Consider the following 18,518-nt stretch of genomic DNA (forward strand, 5'->3'; position numbering starts at 1 on the left):
TTTTGGTTGGATTACTGCGTCGTAGAAAAAGGTACTTGTGAATTATAGCGACCCCACTCAAGAAGTGAAGTTAGGTCAATCCTAATGAAATACACCAAAATATGATGAAAATAAACACTTTATTAACAAAATTATGGGAACTACAACAGAAAAACTAACCCAACAAGCAGAAAATTATGGAAAGCAGGCGCCCAGAGCACATTTTGTTAAATACCTAACCTAACGAAAATACCAATTCTATATATTTAATTAAAATATACCTACAACGTAGTTTTTCCACTGAGCCTAAGCTAATTGCCTCTAGATACAAATAGTTATACCAGTTTTTGTCAGATATTGTAGATACAAATTCTTGAGTGTGTTCTGAATAATTAACAAGCACCAAAAGAAAAATCTGAAGCGAACACGTCCGGGTGTACACTAGACTAAATAAGTTCATAGACTAGCTTCCGAAATTTGTATCATAGCATAAGGCTCTCCATACTATAGACAGAAGTAACTGGATTTCTTGAGTTCTTAATATGAAAGAAGGAAGTATATGGAGAGGTTTAGGTCGCAGAATGGTCCGTATTTGTGTCAGATGTACGGTGAAAATGATGACTTAGAGTACTTTATGTGCAATTGTAAGGAGTTGAAGGATTTGAGGGTAGTAACTTTTGGGATTGGGATTAATGGGAAGGATTGGATGATTAGAATTTTAAAAAATAAGTATAAGTGGGTATCAAGAATGTGGGGAGGTATGCGCATGTAGCTGTGCAACACAGAAAGAGGTTTTTGGAGGGTCAACGATAGGTGGGACAAGAAAAGAATGTTTAAAGATATTTTATATGGTGTGCTTGAAGCATTTTCCTTTTCTTTTTTGTAGCCATGATCCATGTAGCTTTAAAACATTTAAAATGTATTGATCATGTCTGCGATATTTTGTGTAATTATTTTATTTTCATGGTACTATGTGCCTTATTATGTTTGTTATTATACTTATTATATTGGTATTATTAGATACCCTGTTATGTGTGTTTGTATCATGTGGTTTTATTTTGTGTTATTTGTTTTGCCATGGCCCAAAGTGGCTTTTGTTGCGATAAATATCTATCTATCTATCTATGGTTTATTGGTTTTTGATCAGAGGCAGCGCTCTAGCGTTGCCTTTAGTGTCAAAAGTGTTACCCTTTTTATGGCACTTGGTTGTTTACCGAGTGACATATAGCGATCGCAAACTCTGTCGGTCTGTCTGTCCCGGTTTTGGTAGTTTAGGCACTTCCAGATAAGCTAAGACGATGAAATTTGGCAGGCGTATCAGGGACCAGACCAAATTAAATTAGAAATGGTCTTTTCCCCGATTTAACCATCTGGGGGGGGGGTAGTGGGGAACGGTTAGTTCGGAAAAATTAGAAAAAATGAGATATTTTTAACTTACGAACGGGTGATTGGATCTTAATGAAATTTGATGTTTAGAAGGATATCGTGTCTCAGTGCTCTTATTTTTAATCCCGACTAGATCCGGTGACATTAAGGGGAGTCGGGGGGGGGGGGGCTAAAATCTTGGAAAACTCTTAGAGTGGAGGGATCGGGATGAAACTTGTTTGGGAAAATCAGCAAAAGTCCTAGATACGGAATTGACATAACCAGAACGGATCCACTCTCTTTGGGGGAGTTGGGGGGGGGGTTAATTCTAAAACATTTGAAAAAATGAGGTTTACTTGCGAACGAGTGATCGGACCTTAGTGAAATTTCACATTTAGAAGGACCTCATAACTTAGAACTCATATTTTAGATCCCGACTGGATCCAGTGTCATTTGGGGGGGGGGAACCGGAAATCTTGGAAAACGCTTAGAGTCGAGAGATCAGGATGAAACTTGGTAGGAAGAATAAGCAGGAGTCCAAGAAACATAAATGACATAACCGGACCGATCCGCTCTCTTTGAGGGAGTTGGGGGGGGGGGGGGTAATTCGGAAAAATTAGAAAAATGAGGTATTTGTAACTTACGAATGGGTGATCAGATCTTAATGAAGTTTGATATTTAGAAGGATCTTGTGCTTCAGAGCTCGTATTTTAAATCCCGACCAGATCCAGTGACATTGGGGGGAGTTGGAGAGGGAAATCTTGGAAAACGCGAAAATTGAGGTATCTTTATCTTACGAATGGGTGATCGGATCTTAATGAAACTTGACATATAGTAATATCTTATGTCTCAAATGCTCTATTTTCAGTTCGAATCGGATCCGGGGACATAGGGGGTTAGAGGGGGGGGGGCCAAAATCTTGGAAACCGGAAATCTTGGAAAACGATTAGAGTGGAGAGATCGGGATGAAACTTGATGGGATGAATATGCACAAGTTTTAGATACGAGATTGACATAATTGGAACAGTTCCGCTCTCTTTGGGGGAGTTGGGGGGGGGGGGGTTCCAGTGCTTTGGTGAGTTCGGGGCTTCTGGACGTGCTAGGATGATGAAAATTAGTAGGCGTATCAGGGACCTGCACAAATTGACTTGATAACAGTCGTTTCCTCGATTTGACCATCTGGGGGGCTGGAGGGAGAGGAGAAATTGAAAAAAATGAGGTATTTTAACTTAAGAATGGTTGATTGGATCTTAAAGAAATTTGATATTTAGAAGGACTTGTGTCTCAGAGCTCTTATTTTAAATCCCGACCGTATCCGGTGATATTGGGGGAGTTGAAGGGGCAAACGGGAAATCTTGGAAAACGCTTAGAGAGATCGGGATGAAACTTGGTGGGAAGAATAAGTACAAGTCTTATATACGTGATTGACATAACCGGACTGAATCCACTCTCTTTGGGGGTGTTGGGGGCGGGGGTATTAATTCGGAAAACTTAGAAAAATTGAAATATTTTTAACTTAAGAACAGTTGACCGGATATTAATGAAATTTGATATTTAGAAGCAACTCATGTCTCAGAGCTCTTATATTAAATCCCGGCTAGATCTGGTGACATTGGGGAGAGTTGGAGCGGGAAGCCGGAAATCTTGGAAAACGCTTTGAGTGGAGAGATTGGGATAAAACTTGGTGGTAGAATAAGCAAATGTATATATGTGATTGACGTAACAGGACTGGATCCGCTCTCTTTGGGAGGGTTAGGGGGAAGGTCCAGTGCTTTATTGAGTTCGATGCTTCTGGACGTGCTAGGACGATGAAAATCGGTAGGCGTGTCGGGGGCCTGCACAAATTGACTTGAAGTCGTTTTCCCCGATTCGACCATCTGGGGGGCTGAAGGGAGAGGAAAAAAATAGAAAAAATGAGGTATTTTTAATTCACGAGTGGGTGATCGGATCTTAATGAATTTTGATATTTAGAAGGACATCATGTCTCAGAGCTCTTATTTTAAATCCTGACTGGTATTAAGCCTCTGATTTTCCTTGTAAATCAATCTATGATTCTTAGAATTTTGCTAGAGCTCATGCCATATGAGCTCTTGGCTCTTCCGACCTCGTCACAAGTGCCATATGAGCCTCTTAGCTCTTATTAAGAGTCAAAAGCGATCGGAAATCAACCAGCCCCTCACCTGGCACGCCCTTTTTTCTCCAAACGCATGCGATCAAAAATTTTAGATTGCCATTTTGTTCAAAATAATACAAAGGTCAAATACCCATGGCTCCAAGGCGGAGAGTGCAAAAGGATAAATAAAAAATAATAATAGATTCCCCCCACCCCTGGCAAAAGGGGGGCAATTTATAGGTTTGTCACGTGTAACTTTCTCGTAGTTAGTCATTCCCGTTTAGATTGCTTATCTATATTTAATCTTTTTGTGTAATCTAGTAATGAACAAAATGCCTCGTAGACCTTTTTCGGAATGACTAAGCATGGAGTCCACCTTCATATTTGGAACGCCTCAGCTTATTTTGTTTATATATATATATATATATATATATATATATATATATATATATATATATATATATATATATATAGATATATATATATATATATATATATATATATATATATATATATATATATATATATATATATATATATATATATATATATATATATATATATATCGCCGTGCAAAAATTGGGTTAGCAAAGTAGCAATGGTACTTGGCAGTTTTCAAATTTGTAGGTAGATCAAACAAAAGCTAGCAAAACACAATTTGTGCTGCAAAAGTGTCGGCAGCTTTGGAAGTTTTCCCATGCTATATATATATATATATATATATATATATATATATATATATATATATATATATATATATATATATATATATATATATATATATATATATATATATATATATATATATATCAAATCTGCTCTTACCAAAATTTAATTTTAACTCAATGTTTGATTTGAATCTTAGAAAAAGCGCGGACATAAACAGAAGCAATATTGAAAATTCATTTTTTTCGAAGTCATTACTTTCGACTCTTCCAGTTTTCTTTCTTGGATTTAAATGACGTTCTATAATTTTGCCAAAGTTTTTTTTTTTGCTACAATCTTCATCGTTTAGACTTGGCATTCTGATAGCATCGCCTGTCAAAATATAGATGGTCCCCGTAGCCCTAGACCATATGTCAAAACTAAGGGAAATAATTTACTTATCATATTATTCAAGTTCTATTTCCGGCATTCAAGAGTTGTCATACCACTGATTTATTTTGGATCCTGAACCGAATGTGATTTTTTTGTTATCATTTCCTTTTTAGAAATTTAGAACAGAATATTGAATTGCAAACTTCGAAGGGATTTTAAATAATAGTTATCGTTATTAAAGAGCTAAAGGTCTACCGTGTATTCTGTAAAAAGATAAGGGAAAAAGAGAATTAAGATTCTGGAACTCGCTCATGAGTCCTTTTATGTTGGTATTGACTTCATTGAAACTAACGTCATCATTTAGTTCATCATCTACGGTTGACATCATACGGTTATGACATCATTCATCATCTTGTATAAAAGATGAATTTTCAACGTTAAGTTTCATTAATGAAAGAACCCACTGATATACTAATTTTGTTTTAAATGAACCCTTCAACATATCTCTATGATGTTCCAGTGCCCGGCTAGTAATGGAGGGAAAAAAAGAGGACACATCAGCGCTATCCTTGAAAAAAAAGTGATTTTTTTTTGCTGTTTTAGCCTGGGGAATGTAAGTTCACTGAATGTGGTTTTCAGCCATAGTGACTCCAATGATATACTTTTTGTTTTGATGCGACGCCATCGTTGTAGTTTTAGGCTATTTTGTTTTCGAAATAAAGTTTTGCTATTAAGACTAATTTGGATAGTAATTTTTAAATGTTTGGTTGCTATGGGCCGTGCTTGGTCCTTTACTAGCTACCGCTGCAAACATGATTATGTTGCCGCTAATGTTTATCAATATGTTTTGTATATCGCAGCAACTTAGAGGGAATGGATTAAGTACACCAGCAAGAAGGTCTAACTTCTTGCCTTGACGTATCCTCCTTGAGTTGTGAAGAAGATTATCAAGCGATCTAAGGAGGTTGTAGGATTGCTCAGATTTTAGAATCCAATGGGAAGAAATTTGTTTTATTATAAATTAACTTTCTACAAAAGGGCCTTGATAGAAAATGTAGGGAACACTATGTAGGCGAAGAAAGAAAAGCAAATTAGAAGTTGGAAAATGTTATAGTGTCTCTGGTATTTTTGAAGGTGTAGCACAACGTGAAGTTTTCATGAGTAAAGGTCGCTTACTGGAAAAAAGGAAGAAAACAATATTAAAACTAAATTAAATTTTTACTATCTTTTTTGGAGGTTTTAGCCCAATTTTGATTTTGTTTTTGTTTGATTTATTGGTTTTTTACTTCAAATTGGAATACTTCAGCTTGCTTACTTTCATTGAACCTCTTATATAAGCTTATTTCCGCCAGTTTTAAATATTTAGTTTATTTGTTACTTCTTGTCGTGCGTATAGTCCTTGTCTCATTAGTCGAGGTAGAAAGTATTGGAGAAGGAAAAATGTAATCAGAAAAAGGGCTGTAGAAGCAGGGCGAGATGCTTTTTGTTAAGTTAAAATTTCATGTTCTTAGGCTGGATGCTTTCTGTAAAGTATTCAACTATGTATTTTCTCAAGGATTTCAAATTTAATCTATTGTTGTTGCTTAATTAATTATTTTGGTATTTTAATGTTTAAAATTTTGTCATTCAGGAGTTTTTTCAAATGATCCCCAAAGGATTAGTACGTGACAGAAATGCTTTTAGATTTCTTCCTTGTTTGAGGTTGTTCATGTTTTAGAATGTATTTTTCTCAACGCTGAGGATGGCTTGTTGTATGTCAATGAAATATTTGTCTTTTTGCTTTTTTCTATTTGTACTACTTGCCAGCTGCCTTACACCCATCGTTTTTCAATACTTCCTTCGTTGATTTTGACATCGTTTTGCTCTGTGCCTCTAAAGGGGTCTAGGAGTAAAACCATTACCACAAATGATGACATGGCAGCAGTCACCCTCGCTTGTGCTACTTTTTGCTGAATTATTGGTGTTTCTAATCTATGGTGTTTTAGCGTAAAAATCCTCCTAATTTTTGACATTATTTGTCTCTGAAGCACCTTGGACAAGTAATGTTGCTGGACAGATAAGTAACTTTTACACGCTGAATCACGCTAAAGATAACACATTTTTCATCGGAGTATTTTAACTTTCTTGATACCCTGAGTGAATTAAGTAATGTCTAACTTGTTGTGTTTTATGGTAGCAGTATTCCTAATCTTCGACATTATATCTGATTATGAAGCACCTGTGGCGAGTAGTGCAACGGTGAATAAAGTAATCCTGATACGCTGAAAGATACTGAAGATAGCTAATATTTCATAGTTTGTCACTTGGGTATTGTGGTGTTGAGAAGTCTCGGGTAAATTGAGTTGTTAAGAAAATATGTTTTTTCTATACCTAAATTTTCTTGTACAAAAAGTTTTACTATACAAAAAAGATGTGTTGTAGTCTTTTTATCATTTCAAAACTTTGACTTCAACTTGTTTGTTTTCTTGTAGAGTTCACCGGTCGAGCACTCCCGCTGGTGCGGCAGCGAAGAGTAGCCCTTCCTGCTCCCGTGCTGTTTCTGTCCTACCTTTGAATGATTTAGACCCGAAGAGGAGAAAAGTGAAGCCTATTGCCCGTGCTGCCAGTTTTAGCTTCAGTACTTCATTTGCTACATTAGGAAGAAAGCTTGGAGTTAAGAACAGTAATAAAAAGAAGTCAGATTTTGATCAGCCTCCACCAGTGAGAAAAGAACCACCGTCACCATCTTTTTCTTTGCTGCAGAGTGTGACGGTAATGTGGGCTTTTGCAATGATGAATTTGCAAACTTTTTTTCAACGTTGTTTTCCTACGAGTGAAAATATAATTTTAGGGGAGGATTATGTTTTTTTTTTCGCTGATTGTTTTTTGTGTGTTATTGATTTATCTGTTTTTGTTCTATTATTATTATTTTTTGTAAGTGACCCTAGTTGGTCTTAAGTTCAATAAAAAAAAAATAAATATTTGAGGAGGTACAATAATGAATAGTAGGCCACCCAAAGAAAACAACAGATTTGAACAAAAATCATTGTTAGCCTTATTTGTGCTTCGAGATGGAATGAGAGAGAAGGGAAGGAGGAGAGAGAATGAGAGGGATGGAGGGAGAATGTGATTAAGAGAGTGAAATAGAGAGAAAGAAAGGGTAAAAGAGCAATGAGCAAAAACGATTAGTAAGTAAAACAAAATTTGAAAGACAAGAAAATAAGTAATATTTGTAATGTGTATGGTTGGGGTATTGTCTCAAAATGGATTTGTATTTAACTTTCGAAACAAATTACGTTAACTAATCAAAACTTAAGGAAACAAATTATCAGGTTGTTTTATTTCTTTTGCCATGATGGTTTCCTAGCTTATATCTATAACCAAATTCTTCAATAAGTATTGATTCAACTCACTCGGGGTTCGTTGAGCTTCGTTTTCGTGGATAAAGGATGTTGTTCCGTCGGTATTTTTAGTAGTTGTTTTTATTTTTCTTCTTCTTCACTATTTTTGAATCTAGAGAGATCGTTGGAGAATGGTGAGAGAATTACCAATACCATAGTAATAAATTTTTTCTGGGACATTTTCCTATCCATGAGATTATCAATTACCAGTGTCTCAGTTATTCAAACTTTTATTGTAACAGTGAATCAAATTGTCTTTTGTTACATTATAATTACTATTTTCAGTCTGTAGCGACGTTACCTCGTAAAAAGAACAAAATTCGGCGCCCCGGTCCGTTTTCGCTGTCTGTTCCATCACCAGTCATTCCTCACCAGCCGCTATATGGAAACTTACCGCCTCAAGAATACTCAAGGAACTATAAAGGTCTGTTCTAAGCTTATTTAGTTCTCGAATAAATAAGACAAATGTGCTAATACTGTTAGTGAACTATTGTGTTGAAACGAATGGCAGTGTCTACTAAAAAAGAGTAAATTTTATTTTGACGCCGATCAAGTAAAGAAGTTGTTTACTTTTTTTTTGTCAAAACTTGTTATCAGCAAGAAGAAAAGAAAGGAAAATCGAATTGACACCAAGTGATTGCGTGTGTGGCGCAGTTAATCATCCTGCGGAAATGGCTGACAAAAGAAATTTATAATTTTTGCCATGGCAATTTTGATGAAGTTTGTGAGTTTCAAGGCATTCATGGCTGTGTTGGCGCTAAGATTGAATTGAAATAGGGCTAATTGCCATTCATCAAGAATGTGTTGCTCATCAGTTGCGTTCTGTTCTGTGTCCATTATTCCTGAATTTTTAGGATTTCTTTAAAAATCTTGCAAAAATAGAGTGGCAAAAATTCTTTAGGCCTAGAAGTGTCCAACTTTTAAATCGGGCCCTGGCTACTGCCCGCTTCCCTAACTGTAAAAGCTCATTTCTTTTAAATATTTGTTAAAAGCCATTTCCTTTAAACGTTTATAAGTATTGCATTCACGTATTACGTCATATGTGGTTACATCCTACGATTATGTTCATCAATCATCAAGCTTGTACGTAAAAATGTAGTTTTTTTGTAAAAAGTGACACTATTTTAAAAACTTTTAGTTTTTTATTTACAAAACACACCAGATGTAGTAATCTTCTTTAAGATGAGCCATCAAACAACTCTCTATGATTTTCCAGTGCCCAGCTATCTGAGTGAAAAGAAAAAGGGAAAGAAAAAAAGATGCCGTCGATGCAAAATATCGTGGGTAGCCACTTTTTTTTTTATTTTCGAACCAATATATTTTCCTTGTTATTTAAGCCAAGGGACTGTTATATAGAAGCCAGTCGCCACATTCGATGAAAATTTGAGATAGCTGTTTTGTTCAGCATAGTTGAAAGCTCCAGTAACTATGTCCCTGGGATAGAAAATCATCCCCACAGTCTTTGGGGCAAGGGCATTTAGTTATGAGGGTTTACCAGCACATATCTACAAACAAAGGCGAAGAATGACCAGAGCCCTGTCATTGATCTGACAACTACGCGACGTTATTTTAACAAGGGACTACAACAATTCAAAAACCATAAAATGAAAAGCAAAACTTTGATTCTTAGTAGATATCGTTGTTAGTAATCGGACATGTTTTAATAATTAAATATATTTAAAAAGACGTAATATGAAAAGATAGCAAATTGTCTCCAATTGTCTATAGCTAGAATACAAGCGATAATGAGAATCCATATATAGAAGCCTGCCGAGTGCCGGGGCCTGGCGGCGAAGCCACCGGGCTCCCGTACAAGTACTATAACCGATACCCTGAACTTTTTAGACATTAGATGTGCGATTAGTATTTTATTATTAATACCTTCCCAATAATAAAAATCCAAAATAATAAAAGATTATTTTGGACCAACACATTTTCTCAAGTCTACACTGAAGTGCTTAAGTCCGCTTGAAACCTGGCAGCAAGAAGTCCCTGGAACCTCCAGTATGAATGGAGGCTTTGTGCAATCCCGGACCCATCTTGGTCACAACATGGTTTTCAGCTCTCGGTGAAGCTCTTCTATCAACAAGAGTCGAAATCCTGCACAGACAGTCTCAAGTCTATTACCTGTGACTCATTATATTTCCATACCTACAAATATTATGCTACTACGGGGAGACAACCCATAGAAAATAAATTAGCTAGAAAGAGGTTTTTCAGCTCGAAAACGACCGCCAAAACAGACTAAGCCCGGAAGCATTATCCATTAGTCAGAACCATGTGCGAATGTTCTATCGTTTACTTGGCTATAATTTCCTCGAGGGGTGCCACTCCTCAAGTGGAAAAAAACTATTTTTCAGTAAGAAATCACACGGAGAAAATATACATCGAGATTTCAAGAGCATGTCAGCTTATTGCTTGCAAAATCGATGCTACATTAGTGCAATCGCAGTGCAAGACATCCTTTACCCAAAGATTTATCTCGAGGAGCTCGAACCTCTTGAGACACCTGGCAATTTTAAACTGCAAGTATGTTTTCTCTTACAATTACTTTTGTTTTAAACTTCACTTTCGAGCAGTCTTGCGAGACTCGGGGATGTGTTTCAGAAGATTGAGCCTCGGTACAGTTTTCCTTTTTTGGAGAGTATGCTTTGAAAATGGGAAGAGTGCATTATCAAGGAAAGAATTCTAATTTTTCTGTCAAGAGGGTTATCTTGTGGACAGTTGTATAAATCTCGAGATTTCGGGACGGACCCTGGCCCAGAGATCCCTTCCCTGCATGAGCGTGAACCGATTATATTTTCCGTATGTTTACTCTTATCTGGGTTGGACTTCCGTGTGCTGACTTTCGGGTGAGTGGAATTTTGTTTAAATTTTGGGTGCGGTGAATATACCACTGGTTGAGCTTTTTTGCTTGATGTACTTTTGTGGGGTTGAATTTAAGTGACTGAAGTTGCGATGGGTTTAGTTTTGCGTGCACTTTTTTTTTTTTTTTTTTTTTACTTTCATTATTTTAGTTGCTTCACGTTGTTCGTCGGCAATGGCACCATATAGTCGTTATGAAGATGACCCTTCACTCTTGCCGCTAACCTCTTTCGATGATTCGCCAACCTCGACTTTAAACAGATTAATAGCTCACAGCCCGAGCGCCTCGCCTATACCTCCTCGACTCGTGGAAATGTACGATGAGCCAGTTGATGAAGATATAGGAGTGGTAAGTGTCTTTTTTTCAGTTTTTTATAAACATCGGAAGTGGGGCAATCATCATTCCAGACAATGAGCAGATGTACGTATAAGAAATTACCCCATGCAATAGATAAGGATTCTCGCCGTTGATACAAACGATAAAGAACATTCGATAATCCTATGTTCACCCGCGGATAAGGTGGCGTAACTCGAAAAAGGGTGTTCGTGTAAATAACCCTATCAAACTCATTGACAACTATGCATCTGTGCAGTGAGGGGGAAGGGCTGTGCACCCCTGTCCCCTCTAAAATGTGATAATTTCCTTATTTTCTGGTAACCTTTGATTATTTTTTTTCATAGAATCGCCTACCTTTTACGTTTTGTAATTATCTCTAACACCCCTCCCCCCCCCCAAAAAAAAAAAAAAATCAGACGCACTTGCCTTTTTGCAGCCCCTGTTCAGCCGGTCAAAACCAGCCATATCAGCACTAGCTGTCTTATAGTTTCTCTCAAAATTATCTTCGATTACCAGACTTAGGATATAATATGAATGCAATTATATCCAAACAACCAAGCAATGAAATTAAGCTAACAGCTTAATCTCGCTCCAGGAACCATTAGTTCTGCAAAACGCTCAAGCTGTAGTTTCAGTACCCTTGGGCTCTCTTGTATATGTCTCTTTTTTTCTGTTTTATTTTGATACGCTGATATTCAATGTTTGCGCCTTATGTGGGTTAGATTTTCTTGGTCTAGCTAGTTTAAGATTTAAAATGCGCGGGGTTTTCTAAAGACATTCCCATTGTTCGAGATACTGCGTGTGTAAATTGTCTCTTTATCGAAACAATGATACGACTTTAATAGAATGACATCACATGGCTGGTGACATTTTTTTGGTAGTTGAAGAATATCAATTCGATCATCCGTTCCTTAGTTCTATGACCATCTACCTTAGTTCTGCCCTAGGATGGAATGGATGGATGGATGGTAGGCTTATCTATCAACAAGTAAAATGTCATCATTTCATACAATCCCAAAATGACTTATGCCAGATTTGCCTCTCATTCAGACGATTTGTCTTGGCTCTTTCTCCAATTAGCTTGATTTTAATTCATTCAAGGGATCTTAGTGGGGAAACTGGGGTAAACATGGATTTATCTTCCCCTGTCTGCTCTTGGTCCTGTTTGTATGTTGAAATGTGCATTTTCAAGTAGAACAGATCCCTCTTCTTCCTGCTTCTTAGATATATAATAGATGGTCTACTCATCAGCTCGTGCTGTGCAAATAAACGTTGAACGCTTCATCAAACGTGACTTTTCTCTAACACAGAATTTTCCGAAAGTCTGACTCTCGATGTTTGTACTGACTTTATTTTGGTAAACTTGATTGTTTGGTTCTATCCTCAGTATGAAATTTGTTCAAATAAGAATAGTAATTCCCTGGACGTTCGTTATTAAAACTAAAAAATTGAACAAATATTTTGTTCTTTTTAAGTGGCCCAACTAAAACATGACCACCCAGTGAACTTAGAATTAAATTTTTTCGTAACAAATAGTGTTGCTATCGCACTAAAAGTAGCCCCTTCCCTTTTTTACTGCGCAACAGTAGTATCTAGAGTCAATTTAAAGCTAAAATCTAGGAAGAATAACTATCTTCTAAGTACGTGAAACGTTTGTAGACTTTAGGACTAGAAATTGAGGGAAATTCCAAAGACCAGCTAGATATGAGACTGAAGGGTTTAGAATTTGATCATGAAAAAATTGATATAATAATTTAGGAACATAGTTTGTCAAGAAGTAGAAGATATCTTAAGAGAAAGGCTAGAAATGTAGCTAGGAATATTAGCAAAAATGCTTTAAGCTGGGTAGATGAGAGAAGGGGATTTTTTAAGGTAATAGATCTGGCAAGAACAAGAGAAAAGTAAGAGAAGTGAAGACGGTAATGTAGTAAGAGTTAAGAAGATGTGAATAAAGGCTATGGATAAAATTGCTGAAGATATGGAAGATATAGTTAGATGGCATAATAGTAAGATTCGGGAGTAGTAAGTATTGACAATTAAGAGGGAGTAGTCAGTAGTAGGTAAAAGATTGTACTTTGGCCTTAATTAGAGAAAAAGAAAATGATGAGGAAAGATCGGAAGACTATTTTGTGAATGCGTTAAATCCTTATAAGCTGCAGGAATTGGTATAGGAAAGAATGAGAAAATTGTAAATAGATTTGAGGTGCAGAAAGATCTATTTAGCAAGTGGAGCGACAGACGGTAATGAGAAGATCGAAAAATAACAATGCATATATTGCTGACGATAAATTAGTTTTTGAAATGATTGTTACGAAACTTGAAATAAGATGGTGAAAATCATGAGTAGCCTGTATTGTAAAGGTGATACCTAGCGATTTTAGGAACCTTTTGATAAAATTCTTTAAAAGAAGGTGATAACAGTAAGTGTAGTGATTGCAGAGGTTTTAGCTTGATTCCTTTGAGGATTGCTAAGGATAATGATACTTATTAGACTAAGGGAGGTAGAAGATAGAGTAAAAAAATGGATGAATAGCTAATAGGAGAATAGGAAAATAGCTGAGTCTTCGAACTAAGTTTAGGATATTGGAAGTGACTATATGGGTAGTAATGAAGTATGGCCCTAAAAACGAGCGTTTTGAAAGGTTTAGGAAGATATGCTGGATGTTTTCCAGGGAAATTGTTTAGGGATCGTCAGGCATTTCTATTGCTGATATATTGTTTATCAAACAATAAGCAGTTTGACAAACTTGGTCCAATCCAAGTTTAAACGAATATAATTACATAAAGGTTAAGATAGCTAGGTGACGAGATTGGTAACCAAAAAGCGTGCTTTTTTGCCATTCTCCTTTGATCAAACCTCCTTGAATGAGGTGGGGAGAAGTCATAAGAAAGGATTTAAAGCGAGTTCGAGATTCATGAAAGGTAAAGAGAAAAATTTCAGACAAGTCGGGGGGGAGGAGGAGGAGGAGGAAATCTTTCTAGATAACTATTCATGTATCAATTAATTACTACTAATACATAGAGCTAGATAAGTTTATTTAAGTTTCAATTTCCCAAAAAAAGATAGTAGTTTGTTGTCATTCCATTAAAATAAAATAAAAATCTTCCCTTCATTATTATACTTGAAGTAACTGATCAGTTATTTGACGTAAATCTGAACCGATTAGCGGGAGTAAAGATGTTCTTTGAGTTTGAGCCAGCTCGATGCAATGCTTTTCGTCGGGTTATTGCTCAAGATCATCTTAGGGACAGCCCCCTAACTTGGCTAGACTCGGTTCAAATTCGAGTTGATTGATGACTTGGTCGAATGTTTAAGCAAGGGCTATAGTGGTAGTTTCTTTTGTGCAATGTCTCAGCTAACTCTTTATCAATAACAGTAAAAGTAACAAGGACATCAAAATGAAAACGTTTTTTGACCCCTTGCTCCATCTTCGTTCTATTGTGCCTGATTCAGTAATCTGACAATGCGTTTCGTTCGTAAAATTCAACCATAAACGATCTGTTGATTCTTAGTGTGTTAATCACCCGTTTTTCCTGTTTAAGCGATGTTGGCTGAGTCCAATTCTATGTTATGTTATCAAGGAATGGAGTCATATCACTGAAAATGCATCAAGTCCGTGATATTTTAATCATGGCGTCTGAATCAATAAAATTGGTTTAAAATATGTGTGCTCTTACACGATAAAAAAAAGGTGATAAAAATGATATTTTCGGAATCGGAAGACAAAAGGATCCGATTGATATGTTAATGAAATTCCAACTCTTAAGTGACAAATGTAGCAAAATAGAATACTTGGCTGTTCTAAAAAGATGTTCTAGTAAGTAGGTCTATTAACTAATAACTTGGTGTTAAATATTGAGCAGTTTTAACAATAACTATATTAACGCATACCTTCAATTTTTAGCTATTCAATGGTACATACTTTACTTTTCAACTCCTACTTGGTAACAGGATGTTAGGAATATATTCCTACATATTCTTACTCATTCAATCACTGTTTGTTCGTTGTTGTTTTTTACCCAGTTTATTGCCAATTATTGGCATTGTTTGTCCTTTGCTACAGCAATCACGGAAATTACACTTTCAAGAGCTTCATGATTATGTTGGTGTTTTTTCGCTCATTTTATGCTAATTTTTCACACACATTTCTTATTTTCAAACTTGTCGCCCGCAAAGTTCTAAAACTACATACGGAGGTATTTTTCATTAAAAAATGAGTTCTTGGGTTTTCCTAATTTTTTAAGATCTATATTATTGTGTCAGCTTCCATATAACCCATTTAAAGAATGGAATTTCATTTTTGCTATCCTAGGTACTTGTGTTAAATTGGATTTAGTAGAACCAGTTAGCCCCTTCTGCCACTTCATAGATGCTTTCTAGTACCCTTTTGTGCTCTACCACTTTCAAAGCATGATTGAAACTCTTTTTCTTCTTCGTATCCTAGAGGAATCTTTGAGCCTCAAGCGCATAATCTGATACTTTGAAAAATTGTAATATAAAGATCGGTGCAATTTGCTAAAAAAAATGCATAATCAACAATATCTATGAACTAAATCACAAGTTGTACTAATTATCAAAGCCGGACTTTTACCTTTTTAAACACTCTTTAGTAATCCCTCCAAATAAAATACACACACACGAAAAAAAGCGGCCAATAATAGATTTTGTACCTTTTTTTTTTTTTTTTTTTTTTTTTTTTTTTTTTTTTTTTTTTTTTTTTTTTTTTTTTTTTTTTTTATATATATCATTGTTCGTTTCTTCAGAATATTTGGGAATAGTTAAGTCTTTGCTTGAAATATTTCTGTTTACAAGTACATTAGTAAGGCTTCTATTTTCTTTTGTTGTTTTTTTACCATCTATGGCTGCGAAGTTAGTTTGTTTGAGCGTTCAATGGAAATGGATATGCGTAATTCACTTCATACAGAGGTTATTCATCGAAAGTTAAGTTCTATATTTTAACCATCAAAACCTTATTTACCAGATCATAATATGGGTTTTAAAAGCTAAAAAAAAGCTAACAAGCATTTTATGGAGCTATGCTCTATATCTGCTGAGTTTATTAATAATTTGTATTCTTTCTGTGTCTCTTTTGAGCAATAAAGTTTATTGACTCCTAAGTGCCCTCTTAAGTCGAAACTGCCTGTCTCAAGAGTCAATAGCTATTAGCAGTGAGTCCTTGCCATTTACCACATCCACTTGTTTAGATGCAACTTATTATAATCTGAGTGAGAGATAGCCTATTTTATCCTGAAATAATTTTGATGATTGCCTCTCTGATATATTGTCAGGGAAAGCAAGGGGCCTTTCCATTATCGTAATAATTTTAGGTGAGCAAAAATCGTAAATTTTCCCATGGGAACATTTTTCTGTTAAAGGGTCTAAATAAGAAGCGTTTTGCAAAGATGGCAGTGTGTACCTGAATAATAAGAATTTGATTTTATATATATTAAGCAAAATCCTGTTTTGTAGGGTTCGAGGTGGAGATATTTAAGTATTTTTGTCCCTAGAATCGTGGCTGATCTCCTCTACCCACTATGAAGTAGGCATTACTCTGCAAAATGGCTGCTGTAATTCAAAAGACATTATGTTTTACGGTATAATTTTTTTGCAGAAGTGAACAAACACAAAAAAATGTGTGTTTTTTCGCTAAGAAGTAAATATGCCTATCGACTGCTGTAATCCAAAGGATGATATGTCGCACGACATCAATGTTTGTAGGAGTGAAACAACTTTGTTGTTTCATTTTGTTCTTGTTTGTTTTTATAGTTATTGCAGAACAGTTGATTTTCTAACAAAATTTGTTAACGGATCAAAGATACACATAAAACAGTTTTGATGAAATTAAAGATAAAAAATTTCAGAGTATCTTGATAACCAAACGTGTCATGACACTACAACATCCTTAATCGAAAAGATTGTATGGTCACTTAATTTAGGGCAGAATTTTGAACTTTAAATGTTATAGCAGACCAATTTCCTATCTTTGCTGTTTTCAGTTCCAAGAATATTTTGTGGCAGAAAGCCCTTACATCAGTCTCCAAGTTTGGGCTTCTACAAATTTGGTAAGAATGCATTAACCTTCTTCAGATCGAGGTCAGCAGAGAACCTCAAGGGATGTTTTTGAAATGGATTTGGTTTTGTGCTTGCAGTTCGACTCCTTTTTTGAGCCAGTTAAAAGTTACATTGTTGATCTATCCGTTACGCCCCTTCAATCTTCCTGGTCCAAAAGATATATTCCTCTCAATCCATGAATGACTCCAGGCCTCCTCAGATGTTGTAGAAGCAAAAATAATCTTTGGAAATCTTAGAAGTCCGTAAAGGCAGTGTCAACTACTACTGCTGCTTGTCTTCATGGTTTCAAACCCTAAAGGAGTATTCATAATTATTTTATTTGGAATTGCTTTACTATTTTCAATCTTCGAGATGTGAAAAGGATTTTCGAAGAAAAACTTGGCAGGTGACAAATTCTGTCCCCACCTTCTTGTGTCCGTCCATGTTTGATAATTTTAATGTTCAGTTTAAACTGAAAGTTCAAGAAGTATTTACAACTTATTTTTCTAATGTTGAAAAGACAACTGCTTCTTCAGTTACCTCCTTTACTCAAACCCAGTTTAAGATCGTTTTTTGGTCCATTTTGACTGAATTCAGTGACCCTTGAACCAGTTTCTGAGTAGACATGAGCTAAAATCGTTAATGGATTGAAGTGGTTCATCGTCTTCTGGTCCTGATCGTTTTCCCACTAAGGTAGTTAAATATCATTCTCCTTTTGATTATTTCATCTTGGAGGAAAATATCTATTCTGTCTTTTGGAACTGGAAATTTGTCCTAGTTCACTTATGCGAGCTTGGGTAAATGTGCCATGCAAAGGCGGACCTAAGAGTGACCCGGTGAATTATTGGCCAATATCTTTGTTCTATACTTTTTTAACCACTAAGCTTTCTTTCCAAAATATTATTTTTATGATTATCAGTTTTGCTTCGAATCTAGGCACTGCACAGAACATGCATTTACAACTATTTTGAATTTTCTAAACTTCGTTCTGCATTCCTGGTTTGATTATTCTTTGTTTGGATGGTTGGTCTCCTTGAGTGTCTGAAATTATGGTTGGAATCTCTCAAGGCTCAGTTTTAGCGCCAGTTCTGTTCTTGATTTATATTAACGACCCTATTGCTGTGGCTATTAGCTAAAAATTAACAAATTGTTGCTGCTTATGTCACCTCAATTTTTTCTATACCTAATAATATAGATGGGTGAGGACACTCTAGTTGCTTTCACTGACTATAGTACCTTCCGTACTGCATAACTGAGTTTGCGGTCCGTGTCAAACAGGTTAATTGGTTTGGTTAGTATTTTTGATTCGCTGCTAATTTCTTTCCGACGGAAACGTTGACAAGCCGAGCTTTTTATTTTTTCACGGGTTTCTCAGACTTGCCCTCGATT

The 18,518-nt window shown here is 35.8% G+C and overlaps 1 protein-coding gene across 3 annotated transcripts in view; it reads left to right on the plus strand.

The window, feature by feature from the left end:
* LOC136035450 (tight junction protein ZO-2-like) overlaps window positions 1-18,518 on the plus strand; it is a 160,539-nt gene that overhangs the window by 40,522 nt on the left and 101,499 nt on the right. For all 3 annotated transcript variants that reach the window (XM_065717262.1, XM_065717264.1, XM_065717263.1), the window contains 3 exons: window positions 6,967-7,246; window positions 8,161-8,299; window positions 10,893-11,089. In XM_065717262.1, the coding sequence (XP_065573334.1) occupies window positions 6,967-7,246; window positions 8,161-8,299; window positions 10,893-11,089 (616 nt within the window). The remainder of the gene's footprint in view (window positions 1-6,966; window positions 7,247-8,160; window positions 8,300-10,892; window positions 11,090-18,518) is intronic.

The sequence above is a fragment of the Artemia franciscana genome, chromosome 14, assembly GCF_032884065.1.
Source record: "Artemia franciscana chromosome 14, ASM3288406v1, whole genome shotgun sequence".
Lineage (NCBI taxonomy): Eukaryota > Metazoa > Arthropoda > Branchiopoda > Anostraca > Artemiidae > Artemia > Artemia franciscana.